Source organism: Erinaceus europaeus, chromosome 12 (genome assembly GCF_950295315.1).
Source record: "Erinaceus europaeus chromosome 12, mEriEur2.1, whole genome shotgun sequence".
Taxonomy (NCBI): Eukaryota; Metazoa; Chordata; class Mammalia; order Eulipotyphla; family Erinaceidae; genus Erinaceus; species Erinaceus europaeus.
This window is the reverse complement of record NC_080173.1, coordinates 48,436,231-48,455,601: the sequence shown is the minus strand read 5'-3', so window position 1 is coordinate 48,455,601 and position 19,371 is coordinate 48,436,231. Positions and strand designations below refer to the sequence as shown.

Genomic DNA, 19,371 nt, shown 5'->3' with positions numbered 1-19,371 from the left:
AACATGCAGGTGGACTAAAAGTATTATTGGGAAGAGAGTGTCAGAGTTGAGTATACAACCAGAAAGCTGGATTAGGACAGAGAGTACCTCTCAAACATCGAGCTGTGAATGCCCATGTTCACTGGGGAAGCAATTACCTAAGCCAGACCGTCCACTTTTTGCATCCCATAATGACCCTGGGTCCATACTCCCAGAGGGATAAAGAGTAGGAAAGCTATCAGGGGAGGGGAGGGGATAGAGAGATCTGGTGATGGGAATTGTGTGGAGCTGTACCCCTCTATGTACTATGGTTTTCGTCAGTGTTTCCTCTTTATAAATAAAATTTTTTTAAAGCAAAGTATAAATTACCATTAACTGTTTGCCCTCTCAATCTGACCTAGGGCGCATGTATATTCATATTTAGCACAGAAGGCTTTGTGACCTCTGAGTCTCTGTCAGTCTGAGCTCATAGTCCATGGACATATCTTAATTCCATGTCAAGGGCATGAAGCTGGGTCCTCATGCATAGTTAGCCAGACAATACATTTATGTTTGTGTGCTTTTCATCCACATTTAATAAGGCAGAGGGTGACAAGAAATTTTCAGCATTGCTTGGAAATGAACGTGTACTAGTAAAGTCAGGTAAATGATAAAGCATTTTTAATTCCATGACAGAGTTCATGAAGCTGAGTCTTCATATTTCATTACCAGACACAGACAAGGTTGATGTTTTCTGATTTTGGTTTTATTTGTTCACAGATATTCCAAAAGCATAGGGACACAAAACATTCATAGTCTCCTGAATTTTTTTTTAGCTGTGTTTGTACTAGTTCAATGATAAAGGTTGATTTTGAAAATGACAAGTGGCTGAGAATCAAGCAGTTGACAAAAGCTGGGCATAGGTAAGGAGAGTAACAGCTGGTGGGTCCTACATAGGTGGTCTGAGGGCAGGCTGCAAGGCAGCTCAGTTGGTACTAGCTGGACACACAGCTCTGGGATAGACACCCAAACAGGAAGCCACAGGTGAGGTGGGTGCAGGTTCTGTAGCACTGCATAGGATGTACTTCAAACATGCTGTCAGCAGGGCTGTCAGCAGCAGGAAGGGCAACAGCAGGGCTGGCAGCAGCTGCTCACACAGGTTGGTTTGCAGCAGGTGGTTCTACAGCAGGTAGTTTGACAGCAAGTTGGGGGACAGCAAGGCTGGCAGCAGCAGGATGGCTGGCAACAGCAGGACGGCTGGCAGCAGGGCTGGCAGCAGCTGGTCACACAGGTTGGTTTGCAGCAGGTGGTCCTACAGCAAGTAGTTTGACAGCAAGTTGGAGGACAGCAAGGCTGGCAGCAGCTGGTCACACAGGTTGGTTTGCAACAGGTGGTCCTGCAGCAGGTGGTCTGACAGCAAGTTGGGGGACAGCAAGTCTGGCAGCAGGGCTGGCTGCAGCAGGAAGGGCGACAGCAAGGCTGGCAGCAGCTGGTCACACAGGTCGGTTTGCAGCAGGTGGTCCTGCAGCAGGTGGTCTGACAGCAAGTTGGGCGACAGCAAGGCTGGCAGCAGCTGGACCCACAACAGCTGGGCTGGCAGCAAGGGGAGCAGCAAGATTGGCACATGGTGTCAGAGGTGGTGGTGGGTGGATGGTGTGTGGACTCTGTTCACAGGTGAGTTTCCCAGATGTTGATGACTTCTGCTCTTCCAGGGCTTTTATACACAAGACCCCCAAGTGTTGACCAATAAGCAGGAGTTTCCTTATTGTGGATTGGACTGTTTTCCATAGTCACTCAGAATTGTAAATAAGGAAGTTGTTCTCTAAATGTAATGAATCTTCAGAAACAAGTGATTGATGTGTTTTTAAATTGAAACTAAATCATAGAAACTTTTTTTTTCAAACACAGAAGTCACAGCATCAGCACTGCTCCTGCTTTGATCAATGTGTGGTCATGTGATGCATGGTTCCTGGTGGTCTCATGAGATCAGAATATGTTTCTCCTCAACTTTGTTTCTTTGGAATAAAAAGTAATCTATGAGATAGTGATTCTGTGTACACAGAGTGAACTGAACTTATGCTGTTTGACTGTTGACATAAGTCCAAATCAAGTGCTGCAGGTGCCTCTTACTGTAGCTGCCTAAACTATTAGTCCCAAGTGTATCCAAGTCGCATGGAGGAGAATATTGGCCTTAAACCCATCCAATGACAAATAGAACTAAAAACAATGGGCAGAAGCATAAGTAGTGTTCCGTAAATATATATAAGTTTTATACATATACATATACATACATACATACATACATACATACATACATATCTGAGCTGCCTCCCAGCATGCTCTCAAGCCACCTATATAGGACCACCTATTGTTCTTACCTATGCCCATTTGTGCCAGGCCACTTGCTGTCAGACCACTTGCTGCAAACCAACCTGTGTGACCAGCTGTTGGCAACCCTGCTGCCAGCCTTGCTGCTACTCCTCTTGCTGCTGCCACATAATTTTCAGTCTGGATTTTTGTTTGTTTGTTTGTTTGTTTTATCCAATATGCAGTACTCTCTGATGCATAGTGATGGAGAAGCATGTATGAGAGAAACACGCTCTGACTCGTTTAGTTTCACCTCACCCAATTCCAAACATATACTATCAGTGTTCGAGAGATTGCACCTGATGCTGAACTATTTGAGGTGGTACTCGAGTACATAGCCCTACAGTCCATACGTACAATCATTGTAATTTCAGTTGTAATTCAGAGGTGTAAAATTTCCCTGGACAACCGAGCATGCGTTGTATGATTTTCACTGTCTCGATCAACTTTTTAATGAATGTATTTGGAAAAATCCCCGATCGAGTGAAGTCTCGAAAGTCGAAGCATGAAATGGCAAGGGATGACTGTGTTTGAAAGAGTAGGACAGCCTGGTTGCTTGCATTTTAAATATTTACTCTACATTCAGGGCTCTCAGTCTCTGATTACTGGCCATTTTACATATTTATTTGTTTGCATAATTGTTACACAAAAAGGCTTTCAAGCCTGAGGCCCCAAAGGTACAAGGTTTAATCTCTAGCACCTTTACAAACCATAGCTTAACAGTGCTCCAGTGCTGTAAATAGATAAAAAATATTTTTATTTGTTATGAAAAAAGCTATTTCAAATGGTTACATCTATTCCACTCTTTTCTTAATGTAGAAATTAACTTCACTCGCTCCCAATTTTGCCTCATCTCCACAAACTGCTAATCACGCTATTGCCTGGTAGTCTTTTAGGTCAGTTTTGACTTTTCTCTTTGGCCTTTTTCTTTTTTTCTTGTTGGTTTTTTTCTACCACAGCACAGCTGAGTTTGGGCTTGTGTTGGTGGAAGGGTAGAGTCTGGAAGCCATGAGCCACAGGCATGAAAGTCTTTTTCATGACTATTATTCTCTCTCCCCTGCTGGATTCTTCTTCTCCTGCTCCTCCTCCTGCTGCTGTTCCTCTTCCTCCTCCTTGTCCTCCTCCTAGTCCTCCTGTTTCTCCTCCTCCTCCTCCTCCTCCTCCTCTTCCTCCTCTTTCTCCTCTCCTCCCTCCTTCTCTCCCTTTTTTTTTTTTCAGATAGAGACAGAGAGAACAGAAAATAAAGGAGGCATAGCACCAAAGTTCCCTTCAGTGTTGTGGAGACCAGTCTGGAATCTGGGTTATGTACATGACACAGCAGCACACAATCCAAGGATCTTTCCCTGACTGCTTTGTATTTTTGTAAAATATGAAACTGATTTTATTTAGATAATGAATATAAGAGTCTTTACTATGATTATTATTATTCTTATAAATGCCATTTAATATTTTCCAAGAGAATTTTATGCATATTATTTTTTTTATTTGTATTTATTGAAGCAAGGAGACATTAACAAAATCATAGGATGGGGGTTACAACTCCACACAATTTTTGCCACCCAATCTCCATATGTCATCCCCTCCCCAATAGCTTTCCCATTCTCTATCCCTCTGGGAGCATGGACCATGCATATTATTTTTATTGTTCCTTTGATCACATATAGATTGTTTATAGCGTAAAGTTATTTTTAAATGTTTATTAATTTATTTCAATTTTTTATGTTGAGACTAGAAGGAGAGAGAGAAAAAACACCTGAAGTCCTGCTCTATGACTTGTAAAGCTTCCCCCTGTAGAAGGAGACTAGGGGCTTAAATCTGGGTCCAAGGGCTTAATAATGTCTGTGCTCAACCAGCTGTACTGCTGTCTGCCTCTAAAATTATTTAAGATTGTATTGTTATGATGAGGTTTGTACAGATCATTTGGTAATATATATAATCATTTGTTTAGATAAACATTAGGAAAAGACTTTTTCATCGGTTGATCAAGATTTTATTCTGTTCCTTGGAGATCTGTCAACCTTAGCCTATCCCCCCCAATTTTTTTTTATTACATTAATGTATTTATTTTCCCTTTTATTGTCCTTGCTGTTTATTGTTGTTGTTGTTACTGCCGTCATTGTTGTTAGATAGGACAGAGAGAAATGGAGAGAGGAGGGGAAGAAAGAGGAGGGTGAGAGCGACACGTGCGACTTGCTTCACAGCTTGTGAAGTGACTCCCCTGCAGGTGGAGAGCCAGGGTCTAGAAGTGGGATCCTTATGCTGGTCCTTGCACTTTGCGCCAACTGCACTTAACCCGACTCCCCAAATAATTTATTTTTATGCAACTATATATTCTATAGTTTAAATTTCTAACTGAACCAGAGTATAGAAAGCCAGTCATTATGTATGTAGATGCCATATGCAAACTCCATATATTCTATCACTTTATCTATATATCGTAACGGACAATTTACAAGCATATCCATGGTGTGTGTGTGTGTGTGTGTGTGTGTGTGTGTGTGTGTGTGGCTATATTTATTTTATGGGAACCTCTTTTTTTCAGTTTTTTTATATTCTGCTGGTGGCTACCATTGTATAATGTTAACTAGAGTGACACAGTGGATGTCTTTGTGTATTCTATAAAGAACAGAATACTTGGCTATTCACAGTTAATTGGAAACTTTCTGTTTTTCTGTAGGTAGTTTTTATCAGAAAACTCAACTTTAAGAAAGATATACTCTTGCCTGTTGTAAAACCTGGATGGAAGTGAAGAAGACCATCCAAAGTATAATACCCATCCGGTCAGTGAATAAGCTGAGTGCTTGCATATAGGGTGAAATATATTTAAACCTTGGGCATGTGTTGAAGATCTCAGGTTGCTATGGGTGGAGAGGAGAAGAGTCTAATAGAGGAGATGATACTTTGGTAGCAGGTAAGTTGCGCTAACACATATTTGGGTGAAGTGTTAAACTGTTCACAGATTTGTAAACATTACCCAAACTACTGTAACCCCATTTGATGTGTACTAGTAAAGTCAGGTAAATGATAAAGCATTTTTAATTCCATGACAGAGTTCATGAAGCTGAGTCTTCATATTTCATTACCAGACACAGACAAGGTTGATGTTTTCTGATTTTGGTTTTATTTGTTCACATATATTCCGAAAGCATGGGGACACAAAACATTCATAGTCTCTTGAATTTTTTTTAGCTGTGTTTGTACTAGTTCAATGATAAAGGTTGATTTTTGAAAATGACAAGTGGCTAAGAATCAAGCAGTTGACAAAAGCTGGGCATAGGTAAGGAGAGTAACAGCTGGTGGGTCCTACATAGGTGGTCTGAGGGCAGGCTGCAAGGCAGCTCAGTTGGTACTAGCTGGACACACAGCTCTGGGATAGACATCCAAACAGGAAGCCACAGGTGAGGTGGGTGCAGGTTCTGTAGCACTGCATAGGATGTACTTCAAACATGCTGTCAGCAGGGCTGTCAGCAGCAGGAAGGGCAACAGCAGGGCTGGCAGCAGCTGCTCACACAGGTTGGTTTGCAGCAGGTGGTTCTACAGCAGGTAGTTTGACAGCAAGTTGGGGGACAGCAAGGTTGGCAGCAGCAGTACGGCTGGCAACAGCAGGACGGCTGGCAGCAGGGCTGGCAGCAGCTGGTCACACAGGTTGGTTTGCAGTAGGTGGTCCTACAGCAGGTAGTTTGACAGCAAGTTGGAGGACAGCAAGGCTGGCAGCAGCTGGTCACACAGGTTGGTTTGCAGCAGGTGGTCCTGCAGCAGGTGGTCTCACAGCAAGTTGGGGGACAGCAAGTCTGGCAGCAGGGCTGGCTGCAGCAGGAAGGGCGACAGCAAGGCTGGCAGCAGCTGGTCACACAGGTTGGTTTGCAGCAGGTGGTCCTGCAGCAGGTGGTCTGACAGCAAGTTGGGCGACAGCAAGGCTGGCAGCAGCTGGACCCACAACAGCTGGGCTGGCAGCAAGGGGAGCAGCAAGATTGGCACATGGTGTCAGAGGTGGTGGTGGGTGGATGGTGTGTGGACTCTGTTCACAGGTGAGTTTCCCAGATGTTGATGACTTCTGCTCTTCCAGGGTTTTTATACACAAGACCCCCAAGTGTAGACCAATAAGCAGGAGTTTCCTTATTGTGGATTGGACTGTTTTCCATAGTCACTCAGAATTGTAAATAAGGAAGTTGTTCTTTAAATGTAATGAATCTTTGAAAAATATGTGTTTAATGTACTTTTTAAATTAAAACCAAATCATAGAAACTCAGCTTAAGGAAGGCAGTCACATCATCAGTACTGCTCCTGTCTGATCAGTGTGTAGTCATGTGATGCATGGTTCCTAGTGTCCTCCTGAGTTAAGAATATATTTCTCCTCAGCTCTGTTTCTTCAGTTGAATAATGCTGGACATGTCTCTTAGGGGAAGCATGGATTGTATGCTTATTGTGGGAAGTGAAGTTATTCAAATTGTTACTGTTGAAAAAAATCAGTGTCAAGATACTGCAGACATCTCTTTCTACATGGCAGCTTCTCCTTCCATGAGCCCCAGTTTTTTCAGTGTCATGTGGGAGAGGATGTTTACATAAACTCCTCCAATGACAGATAGAACTAAAGCCAGTGTTTAAAAATAGAAGCCCATACACTGCGAATAAGAAAGGACAAGTATACTCTTCATTCTGTGTTTGCCCAGGATGACGTTTTTCCTTGGAATGGAATAATTCTAGAAAAACCACAAAGAGTTGGTTACTTCTATTTGTGTGTGTGTGTGTGTGTTTTCTTTTCTTTCTTTCTTTCTTTCTTTCCTTTTTTTTTTTTTTGCCTCCAGGGTTATTGCCTATTGCCGGGGGCCCCATGCCTGTACCACAAATCCACTGCTCTTGGAGGCCATTTTTTCTCTTTTGTTACCCTGGTTGTTTTACCATTGTCATGGTTATTATTGTTGTTGTTATTGATGTTATTGTTGTTGGATAGGACAGAGAGAAATGGAGAGAGGAGGGAAAGACAGAGGGGGAGAGAGAAAGATAGACACCTGCAGACCTGCTTCACTGCCTGTGAAGTGACTCTCCTGCAGGTGGGGAGCCTGAGGCTCCAACCAGGATCCTTACACTGGTCCTTGCACCTTGCGCCACATGCACTTAACCCACTGCGCTACCACCCAACCCCGTGTGTTTACTTCTTATTCATGGACCTCTTGTCACTGACTACTCATCATTCTTTTCCTTTTAGTCATTCTCTCAACTTTTCTTATTGATCCCTTTTTATTTCCCATCCTTGTTTGTTTCTATTTATTTATGTATCTATATCTCTTTTAGTAAGGGGGTTTTTGATTAATCAAAATGACAGTTGATGTTTCTTATCTTTGGATTATATGACATTTAAATGTTTAGATATAGTATCCTTCAGATTACTGATTTCCAACTGTAAATGTTCTTACAAAATGAATACATCTATTCCACTATTTCTTAAAAACAAAAATTAACTCCACTACTTCAAATCCTGCCTCCACCTTCATCTTTACGAATAAGTAGTCTTTCTATTGACTGGTAACCTTATAAGTCAACTTTGATGTTCTCTTTGACCTCTGTACTTTGAATGCTTTTATTTATTTTATGATTGTAAGATTCATTACTGTAATTAGTTGCCCTTTACTCATTATCATTGTTGTATAATCTACCACTGAATGCATACTATGCACTTAATTTATTGGTTGCTTTTTTGATGAACTATAAACTATAAACTTAAATTTATTAAATTTTGAATTAATTAGAACTTTTTATGTTTTATTATGGAAATAATGGCCTACAAAACAGTTGTTGTGGCCTGAGTACAATTTCTCATCCTTCCGTGTTAGGTACCTAGACAGAAATCCCATCAACAATTTGGTCCTCCTCCATCCTTTTGCACTGGGCCCCCATTGCCTTCTCAGCCCCTGCTCCCTCCATGCTCTTGGTCTTGATGTAGCAGACCATGTACAACCCATACTTCACCTTATGATTTGCCTTTTCCTCCATGTTTCTTCTTCTGTTCTATCTATAATTGAGGTCATCTAATCTTCATCCTCCTCCTTCTGACTTATCTCAATAAGGAACATGAACATTTTTGTGCAGGTCATTTGCTGATATTTATGAGCATTTCTTTGGATATTCAGTAGGAGTGAATTTTCTCACAGAATTGTTTTATCAAATGTTTGTTCTTTGCTTTGAAGATGTTTCCAACCTTATACCTCAATGATTTATTTATTTATTTATTTTTCCTCCAAGGTTATCGCTGGGGCTTGTTGCCTGCACTATGAATTCGCTACTCCTGGAGGCCATTTGTTTTTACATTTTTGTTGAGCTTGTTGTTGTTATTGTTGTTATTGCTCTTGTTGGATAAGACAGAGAGAAATGGAGAGAGGAGGAGAAGACAGAGAGGGACAGAGAAAGATAGAAACCTGCAGACCTGCCTCACAGCTTGTGAAGCAATCCCCCTGCAGGTGGGGAGCTGGGGGCTCGAACAGGGATCTTTGGGGTGGTTCATGCACTTCGCACCATGTACATTTAACCCATAGCACTGCCGCTGGCACACTTATTTTTATGCTTCTGTATGTATTACATTTTCAGTTTTAATTTTTTAACTGAATATAATATAGAAAGCAATTTTCTATGCTGGTAGATCTTATTACAAAACTGTTTTTTAATATATTTTATTGGAAATTTAACAAATGTATTATCTGTGAGTGGTGTTCATGGTATATGTTCACCACAGCCCTCTTTTTTTTTTTTTTAGCCCTTTCATCATATACTTTTTCTTTTCATATTTCACTGTACTGTACAATGTTACATAGAGTTGTGTAGTGGATATCTTCTATAAAGAATATATTTTTATATTTTATCTTTTATTTTTATTTTATATTTTTTATATTTTATATTTTATCTTCTATAAAGAAGATATATTTTCTATAAAGAAGAGAAAAATTCAAGGGAGTCAGGCAGTAGCGTAGTGGGTTAAGCCCACGTGGCACAAAGCGCAAGGACCATTGTAAGGATCCTGGTTCCAGCCCCCGGCTCCCCACCTGCAGGGGGTTCACTTCAGAAGCGGTGAAGCATGTGTGCAGGTGTCTTTATCTCCCCTTCTCTGTCTTCCTTCCTCTCTCGATTTCTCTCTGTCCTATTCAAAAGAGAGACGGAGAGAGAAAGAAGAGAACAAGTCCGTATTTCATAGATAAATGGCAAACCAGTCTTTTTGTAGATAGTTGGAATTAGGAAGTTTTTCTATAGATGAAGGAAAGTAGGCACAGTGAAACAAGTAAAAAAGATGATGAATAACAATTGATTTCAATCATATGTGGGATTTATGAGGCAAAGCAAGGGTGTAACACACAGACCTTTGGCTTTTATCTGAGGATCGTGAAAGGTGGAAGTGAGAAGAGTCTATGAGAGGTATGGAGATGGTATTCAGTTCACAATTTTCTCTAATGCAGCTGAGAAACAGTAAAATTGTAAACATTTCTCCCAAACTTTTGTGGCCCCATTGACCTTGATAAGTCTCCTGATATAAACGTTTCTTCCATACCCTGCTATTGCTCAGTGTGAACTTGAGAAACAATTCTTTTTTCCATAACAACACAAAGCATCACATTCATCCCTTTCAGCCACACCTGTGAGTAGAATTTCATGGAGGACCTTGTAACAAAATTGCCTGGTTTATTATCTACTTTGAACAGAGGTGTGCAGACATAGTTTCTGATGTTAACAGTTGGTCATTTCTTTTTAATATTTATTTATTTACTCCCTTTTGTTGCCCTTGTTGTTTTATTGTTGTAGTTATTATTGTTGTTGTTATTGATGTTGTCGTTGTTGGATAGGACATAGAGAAATGGAGAGAGGAGGGGGAGATAGAAAGGGGGCGAGAAAGACAGATACCTACAGACCTGCTTCACCACTTGTGAAGCGACTCCCCTGCAGGTAGGGATCCAGGGGCTAGAACCGGGATCCTTGAGCTGGTCCTTGCACTTTGCGCCACCTGTGCTTAACCTGCTGCATTACCACCTGACTCCCCAGTTGGTAATTTCTATAGTAACACTATGTTATTCTTAAAATTATACTTTAAGGTTTTTTGGGTTTTTTTTTTTTTTTGCCTCCAAAGTTATTGCTGGGGCTTGGCGGTGATGCTATGAGTTCCCTACTCCCAACAGCTATTTTTGTCTCTTTTAAATTTCTTTCTATTTTATTTGATAGGACAGAAACTGAGAAGGGAGAGAGAAATAGAAGAGAGAGAAAGATACACCTGTAGACCTGCTTCACCTCTTGTAAAGCATGCCCTCAGCATCCAAGGTAGAGAAAATGTTCACAAACATGGGTTGCTTTCTGTGAGACAGGTGGCATATAAAAGGCCTATTACAGTATCCACAGAGATAGGAATAAATTTCAACTTAGCAAACAGCAATGTGTGAAACATCCATATTTCAGAATAAACGTTAAAAATTCCACTGAGAAAAACACCCATAAAGGGGATAGTAGTCATGTCAATCTAGGCATAAAGGAACAATGGCTCATGCTATACCAGAGAAATACCCAATCATTTAACTAGAGCTTAGCACTTTGGTAAAAGAAGGACTGGTCAGTAGGCATTATCATCCTAGCAGGATCATTAATGGTCTTTGTAAATAGGGCATAGGGATTATACTGTGTAGCTCAGGTGCCAGAGGGCAACTGACAAATTTTAATTTGTCCTGCATCGTCAGTACCAATACTTTTAGAATGTGCTTGAACACTAGAGAGGTTAACTAGAGCACAGTAGCAAAACATCCGTAAAAGCTATGGGACACCAAATACTGGTGGATACAGTTTCTATTCTTTCACTTTTGGTTAAAAGACACGGGTGTGTATAATAGCATACCACAATCAACAGTGGCTTTAGGATAAATTTGAGTCAATACATACATATATACCTCATATTCAAATAAATCATTTCCCCATAGAGAGACTAGAAGGTTAAAGGCTTAAGTGACACGGTTAAGCAACCCATGCCTGTAGTAAGAGACTATCGTTCAGAGTCATCCAGTAGTCCTCATTGCTATGTGGGCTGGAGAGCTAGGGCCCCGCTCTTTGTTATCTGGCAGAGAATTATCTCTTGCGTAAGTTTTGGATAAACAGTGGATTTCCCAGTGAAAGCCTCTTTTATAGAGTGGGCATTTGGTTAATGGAGGTTTTGAATATCTGTCATCTCCAAATACCTTATAATCAAATCGTTTTCTATTCACTTTGCAATTCTTCTGTAAATGGCCTTCATTATTACACTTAAAACAAACCTTGTTTCATATGGGCTGTACTAATCCTGCCACATATATGGCCTAATTAAATGGAGCCATAACATGTACTTTATGAGTTTGAGTTTGTACCTCAGTACCTGATTTTATCATCTGAGCAATACTTAAATCTAGATCTTTAAGTGGCCCAAGAATTCCTTTACAATCTTGGTTTGCATTATCATAGACTAATCACTTAATTAAAATTCTGGCTCCTTCTTCATTGTCTGCTTATCTACTGATAGCTTCTTATAACCTGTCCAATTCTCTGTAGGGTCCTGTAGCTTCCTGAATAACAGAGTGGAAAGACTCTACGTGAGTGCTAGGCAACTTGTCACTTATTCTGATGGCAGATTGTATAGCAACGTGCCTGTCATTTTTTCTAATGTTCAGTGGAAGAAGTAACATCACTCTCACCCACTGACTGGGTAAGATATCTCTGGGAACCTGATATGGCCAAGCTTTATATTCCATCTCTGTTCCTTCTCCTGTAGGAGTGTGGAAAAACATCAAATATAAGGCCTCGCTCAATAGGAATTTTGCTGTTTTTATCACTGGTAGCAGGCAAATCTGGGTCTATAGTGGGCGAAGGCAAGGAAGAATGAGGAGGAGGAGTCAGGAAGGGCTTGAGTGGGTCATGGGGCACAGTAGGAAGAGGTGGCAGGGGTAAGAATGGATTAAACAGTGTGGAATCACAGGGGGTAGGTGGTTGAAGTGTGTGTGGAAGGGGGGATGGTGACCACACAGGAAGAGGTGGAGGTGCCAGAAGCTGTATGGAGGAAACAAGGGGAGATGGGCTATGGAAAGGATTTATATGGCTCAAAGGTTGTGTTGGTGAGGTGGTGTTAGGAATAATGAGACAGTGTAAGGTGTCCCTATAGAGGCAGGTTAGCTTAGCTGGTTTAGGCTCAGTAGAAAAATGTGAGAACGTTTGGGTTTCAGGCGTGACATAAAAAGTTTAAATCTGAGGAAAGAAGGAGGAAAGAGAAGTGCAATTGGAATTTGAAGGAGGGTTTAGAGAATAGTCCTGCAAAAAGCCTGTAATTGATTTAAAGTGGAAAGGCAGAGCTTATAGGTCTGAAGTTCTTTTGCTGTGACTATACCAATATTTTTCAATAAATAACCTCCAAATTGTGTCCATATATCAATTAATATAGCTGTATTCTTGTTAAGAGGTCCAGAGACCATCTTTATTATATTTAACAAATAATTCTCAGCTGGAACACTGAATTTTACATATCTTTAAAGTCTCTTTCAACTGTGTGAGATGAAAACTGTCCTCTTTAGAATGCAATATACCCATTGTGGCAGATTAGAAAGGATGAGGAGTAAAAGAAAGCTTAAAATTAATTGTCAGTCACTTACCAAGAATTAGTAATCAGCTTAAAGTCAAGTCAAGCGGGAAAGGGTAGGTAAAGGGCATGGGGGTTAAAAGAAAAAAATTAACACGTATGATAGATACAAGTCAAGGTAAAACTGCCTTGAGCAGACAAACAAACAAACAAAAAAAGGAATGAGTAACCAGTGAAACACGTTTGGGACCCACAATGGGAAAATCAAGTTGGACTCAACACGTGGGTGATATAGTGAAACCGCATAGAGCAAAAAGTGATTAGGATGAAATTAAAGTCAAACAACTGAAATAGGAGTGAGATCTTCATGCTCCATTAACCAGACAAAGACAAGGTTGTTGTTTTCTGTTTTTGTTTTTTATTTATTCACAGATTTTTTTTTTAAAGGCAGAGGGAAAAAGAATATTCACTATCACTTGACTTTCAGCTGTGGTTGGAAATGAATTTGTACTAGGAATGTGAGCTCAATGATAAAGGTTGATTTTGAAAATGACAGGTGCATGGGAATCAAAGAGTTGACAAAAGCTGGCTTAGGTAAGGAGAACAACAGGTGGTCCTACATAGGTGGACTGAGAGCAGGCTGGAAGGCAGCTCAGTTCATATTAGCTGGACACACAGCCTTGGGATAGGCACCCAAAGAGATAGCGACAGGTGAGGTGGGAACAGGTTTTGTGGCACTACACAAGTGTACTCCAAACATGGTGGCAAAAGGGTTTGCAGCAGAAACTGGAGCATCAAGGCTAGCAGCAGGGCTGGCAGCAAGGCTGGCAGCAGCTGCTCACACAGGTCGGTTTACAGCAGGTAGTTCTACAGCAGGTAGTTTGACAGCAAGCTGGTATGCAACATGTCTGGCAGCAGGGCTGGCAGCAGCTGGACCCACAAGCTGGTTTGCAGCAGGTGGTTCTACAGCAGGTAGTTTGACAGCAAGTTTGGGGGCAGCAAGGCTGGCAGCAGGGCTGGCAGCAGCAGGAAGGGCGACAGCAAGGCTGGCAGCAGCTGGTCACACAGGTTGGTTTGCAACAAGTGGTCCTGCAGCAGGTGGTCTGACAGCAAGTTGGAGGACAGCAAGGCTGGCAGCAGCAGGAAGGACGACAGCAAGGCTGGCAGCAGGGTTGGCAGCAGCTGGTCACACAGGTTGGTTTGCAGCAGGTGGTCCTGCAGCAGGTGGTCTGACAACAAGTTGGGCGACAGCAAGGCTGGCAGCAGGGTTGGCAGCAGCTGGTCACACAGGTTGGTTTGCAGCAGGTGGTCCTGCAGCAGGTGGTCTGACAGCAAGTTGGGCGACAGCAAGGCTGGCAGCAGCTGGACCCACAACAGCTGGGCTGGCAGCAAGGGGAGCAGCAAGATTGGCACATGGTGTCAGAGGTGGTTGTGGGTGGGATAGTGTGTGGACTTTGTTCAGAGGTGAGTTTCCCAGATGATAGTATTTCTGTTCAAGGGGTTTTATACACTGGACCTACCAAGTGTAGACCAATATACAGGAGTTTCCTCAATGTTGATTGCATTGTTTTCTGTCGTCACTCAGAAATTGTAAACAAGGAAGTTAATCTTCATATATAATCAGTTTAGAAAACAAGTGTTTAAGGTGTTTTTTAATTGAAAATAATTCATAGAAACTTTTTTTATACTAAAGAAAAGAATCACTGCATCAGCACTGCTCCTGCTTTGATCAGTGTGTGGTCATGTGATGCATGGTTCCTGGTGGCCTCATGAGATCAGAGCATGTTTTTCCTCAGTTTTGTTTCTTTAGTTGAGTATATTGGAAGCATGTCATGGTGAAAACTGAATTCATACTGAATTTTAGTGTGTATTGAAAAATCCAAATCAAGTTTCTATAGGCATTTATCTCTTAATCCCACTGTATCATTTAGAAGGGGGTGTTTGATATTTGACATATATTCTTCCAGTGACAAACAGAACTGAAGCCAGTGTGCACTAACAATAGTAATTCTCTGATTCTCTGAACTAAGAAATCACCAGTACATTCTCATCTGTGTTTGTTCAGGATAGAAGTTTTGCCCCCCCCCCCCCGGGAATGGAGTGATTCTGGAAAAACTAGGAGGATGTGGTGACTTTTGTTTACTTTCTTTAGTCCATATTCAGGGACTTTATGTCACTGATAGTTTATTGTTATTTTCCTCTTTGTCTTCTTGGTTGTGTTCTTTCTCATTCAGTCTCTTCCTTTCAGTGAGGGAATTTGTATTAACTGGAATGATGCCTGCTGTTTCTTATCTTTGGATTCTAATATGTTTAACTGTTTTGTTTATATCATTCCTTAAATTGTCCTTTTCCTGGTTTAATGGTTATTGCAAAATAAATCCTGACTTTCTTGGGTAGAGTACCTCACCACTGTGTCCCAGAACCTCACCTCTCCAGAGCCCTACCCCACTAGGGAAAGATAAAAACAGGCTGGAGGTATGAATTATCCTGACAATGTCCATGTCCAGTGGAGAAGCAGTTATAGAAACCAGACCTTCCACCTTCTTCACCCCGTAAAGAATTTTGGTTTATACTCTCAGAGGAATAAAAAATAGGGAAGCTTCAAATGAAGGGGACAGGACGCAGAACTCTGGTTGCGAGAACTCTATGGAATTGTACCCTGTTATCTTACATTCTTGTTAACCATTATTAAATCACTAGTTAAAAATATATTGTTAGACTTAATAAAAAATCAAAGTTAACTGCGCAGGTGATTGCACCTGCTAGAACACACATATCACCAACAGCAAGAAGCTGGTTTCCCACCTTGGGGGGAAGCTTCTTGAGCTGTGAAACAGTATTGCAATCATCTCTTTTCCTCTCTTCTTCTCTCTCCCTTTGTCTTTCTCTCTGTATTTTTCTGTCTATCAGAAAAAGGGAAAATTGACCTCCACTATTGATGGAACTGTGGTGCAGACACTGAGCACCAGCGATAAAGCTGGTGGCAAAAATGAAAAAAATTAAAACTAACCCCACTCACTCAAAATATTGTCTTCTTCCTCATCTCCACAAACAGCTAGTCACTTTATTGACTACTAACCTTGCAGGTTATTTTATTTAATTTTATTTTTATGCCTTTATGTTTTTTGAAAGGCATATAATGGTTTCTCTTTGCAGTAAGATTGTAATATTTGTTAGTATAATTATTTGTCTCTTACTCAGTGTCATTGCAATGTAATTTGCTAATGAATAAATACTGTGAACTTTGTTGGTTGCCCTTTTGAAATGATATAGGTTGTCTTCAGTTAAAACAATTAAATTTGTGCTGCTATGAATATTTTTGAACAGGTTATTTGATGATACTTATGAATGTGTCTTTGACTATGCATCTATGGGTAATTTTTTCATAGAATGGCTTGATCAAAGAGTTTATTCTGTTATTTGGACATCTTGGCCATGATAGATAAGTTAACTCTAAATTTTTATTTTGTTTTGTTTTGTTTTTTTCCTTTTTATTTTATCGTTGTTGTAGCTATTATTGTTGTTGTTATTGATGTTGTTGTTGGATACGACAGAGAGAAATCGAGAGAGGAGGGGAAGACAGAGAGGGGGAGAGAAAGATAGACACCTGCAGACCTGCTTCACCACCTGTGAAACGACTGCCCTACAGGTAGGAAGCCGGGAGTTCGAATCAGGATCGTTATGCCAGTCCTTGCACTTTGTGTCATATGCGCTTAACCTGCTGCACTAACGCCTGACCCCCAACTCTAAATTATTTTATTCTGTCATGTACTACATACTCTATTTTTTAATATTTAACAGTTTCTGGAACATAAAAAACAAATCACTATTTATGAAGATCTTGTAACCAAACTTCATTTAAGTTATTAATATATTTATTGGAAATTTTAAAATCTCAGTCATAGTATCTATATTACCTTTGTTTATTTAATTTTATCTTTTTGTCTTATACGTTTTATTTTCATAATCACCTGGTGGGTCCTACTGTACAATGTTGAATAGAAATGTTTATGTTCTGAATAAAGGGGCAAGTCAGGCAGGGGTTAGATGGCATAATGGTTATGCAAAGAGACCCTCATGCCTGAGGTTTCCAAGTCCCAGGGTCAATCCTCCACACCACCACAAACCATATCTAAGTAGTGCTCTGGTAAATAAATAAATAAATAAATAAATATAAAAGAGAGAGTCAGTACTTCACAATTAAATAGGAAGATTTCTCTCTTTTGGTAGAAAGTTTTTGCCTTAAAATTCCTTTTTATCCTCCTCCTCCTCCTCTTCCTCTTCTTCTTTTTGCCTCCAGGGTTGTTGCTGGGGCTCAGTACCTGCACCACAAATCTACTGCTCCTAGAGGCTTTTTTTTTCCATTTGTTGCCCGAGTTGTTTTTTCTTTTTTCTTTTTTTTTTTTTTTGTTAATTAGTACATTTCTTTATTTCTTTTTTTTTTATTATTTAAGAAAGGATTAATTAACAAAACCATAGGGTAGGAGGGGTACAACTCCACACAATTCCCACCGCCCAATCTCCATATCCCACCCCCTCCCCCGATAGCTTTCCCATTCTCTATCCCTCTGGGAGCATGGACCCAGGGTCATTGAGGGTTGCAGAAGGTAGAAGGTCTGGCTTCTGTAATTGCTTCCTCGCTGAACATGGGCGTTGACTGATCGGTCCATACTCCCAGTCTGCCTCTCTCTTTCCCTAGTAGGATGGGTCTCTGGGGAAGCTGAGCTCCAGGACACATTGGTGGTGTCTTCAATCCAGGGAAGTCTGGCCGGCATCCTGATGACACCTGGAACCTGGTGACTGAAAAGAGAGTTAACATACAAAGCCAAACAAATTGTTGAGCAATCATGGACCCAAAGCTTGGAAAAGTGGAGAGGAAGTATTAGGGAGGTACTCACTGCAAACTCTAGTATACTTCTGCTTTCTTACTTTGGTGCCATACTCCAAACTCAGTCAATTTCTGCTTTGCGTTTCTACTTCTTTTTTTTTTTTTTACATGCATAACATTCCCCAGATTCCCATTTAGCAATACAACCCCCACTATTTCATTCATCATTTTTCATGGACCTGTATTCTCCCCACCCACCCACCCACCCCAGAGTCTTTTACTTTGGTGTAATACTCCAATTCCATTTCAGGTTCGACTTGTGTTTTCTTTTCTAATCTTGTTTTTCAACTTCGGCCTGAGAGTGAGATCATCCCATATTCATCCTTCTGTTTCTGACTTATTTCACTCAACATGATTTTTTCAAGGTCCATCCAAGATCGGCTGAAAACGGTGAAGTCACCTTTTTTTACAGCTGAGTAGTATTCCATTGTGTATATATACCACAACTTGCTCAGCCACTCATCTGTTGTTGGACACCTGGGTTGATTCCAGGTTTTGGCTATTACAAATTGTGCTGCCAAGAACATATGTGTACACAGATCTTTTTGGATGGATGTGTTGGGTTCCTTAGGATATATCCCCAGGAGAGGAATTGCAGGGTCATAGGGTAGGTCCATTTCTAGCCTTCTGAGAGTTCTCCAGACTGTTCTCCACAGAGGTTGGACCAATTGACATTCCCACCAGCAGTGCAGGAGGGTTCCTTTGACCCCACATCCTCTCCAGCATTTGCTGCTGTTACCTTTTCTGATGTGTGACATTCTCACAGGAGTGAAGTGATATCTCATTGTTGTCTTGATTTGCATTTCTCTGACAATCAGAGACTTGGAGAATTTTTTCATGTGTTTCTCGGCCTTTTGGATCTCTTCTGTGGTGAATATTCTGTCCAATTCCTCCCCCCATTTTTGGATGGGGTTATTTGTTGTCTTGTTGTTGAGTCTGGTAAGCTCTTTATATATGTTGGTTATTAAACTCTTATCTGATGTATGGCATGTAAAGATCTTCTCCCATTCTGTGAGGGGTCTCTTGATTTGGGTAGTGGTTTCTTTTGCTGTGAAGAAGCTTTTGAATTTGATGTAGTCCCATAGGTTTATACTTGCCTTAGTCTTCCTTGTAATTGGATTCGTTTCATTGAAAATGTCTTTAAAATTTATGCGGAAAAAAGTTCTTCCAATATTTTCCTCTAAGTATCTGATAGTTTCTGGTCTAACATCCAAGTCCTTGATCCACTTGGAATTTACTTTTGTATTTGGTGAAATACAGTGATTCAGCTTCATTCTTCTGCATGTTTCAACCCATTGTTTCCAACACCATTTGTTGAAGAGACTCTGCTTTCCCCATGTAATAGTCTGGGCCCCTTTGTCAAAGATTAGATGTCCATAGGTGTGGGGCCTCATTTCTGGGCTCTCAATTCTATTCCACTGGTCAGTGTGTCTGTTCATGTTCCAGTACCAAGCAGTTTTGATGACAATGGCCCTATAATATAGTTTGAGATCTGGCAGTGTCATGCCTCCGGTTCTGTTCTTTTTTCTCAAGATTGTTTTGGCAATTCTAGGTCTTTTCTGGTTCCAGATAAACATTTGTAGCATTTGTTCTATTC

General features: G+C 40.8%; 3 protein-coding genes across 3 annotated transcripts; all 3 read right to left on the bottom strand.

Moving 5' to 3' along the window:
• Positions 1–706: 706 nt before the first annotated feature.
• LOC132541935 (keratin-associated protein 9-1-like) lies at positions 707–1,637 on the bottom strand. Its single transcript, XM_060203529.1, has one exon. It carries the CDS (start codon positions 1,582–1,584, stop codon positions 1,069–1,071), a length of 516 nt encoding a protein of 171 aa, XP_060059512.1. The 5' UTR covers positions 1,585–1,637; the 3' UTR covers positions 707–1,068.
• A 3,790-nt stretch (positions 1,638–5,427) lies between these two features.
• LOC132542117 (keratin-associated protein 9-1-like) lies at positions 5,428–6,305 on the bottom strand. The gene has a single exon (XM_060204887.1). The coding sequence runs from the start codon at positions 6,303–6,305 to the stop codon at positions 5,790–5,792; it is 516 nt and encodes a 171-aa protein (XP_060060870.1). The 3' UTR covers positions 5,428–5,789.
• Positions 6,306–13,686: 7,381 nt separating this feature from the next.
• On the bottom strand, positions 13,687–14,358 carry LOC103124750 (keratin-associated protein 9-2). The gene has a single exon (XM_016193597.2). It carries the CDS (start codon positions 14,299–14,301, stop codon positions 13,687–13,689), a length of 615 nt encoding a protein of 204 aa, XP_016049083.1. The 5' UTR covers positions 14,302–14,358.
• Between the last annotated feature and the right edge of the window lie 5,013 nt (positions 14,359–19,371).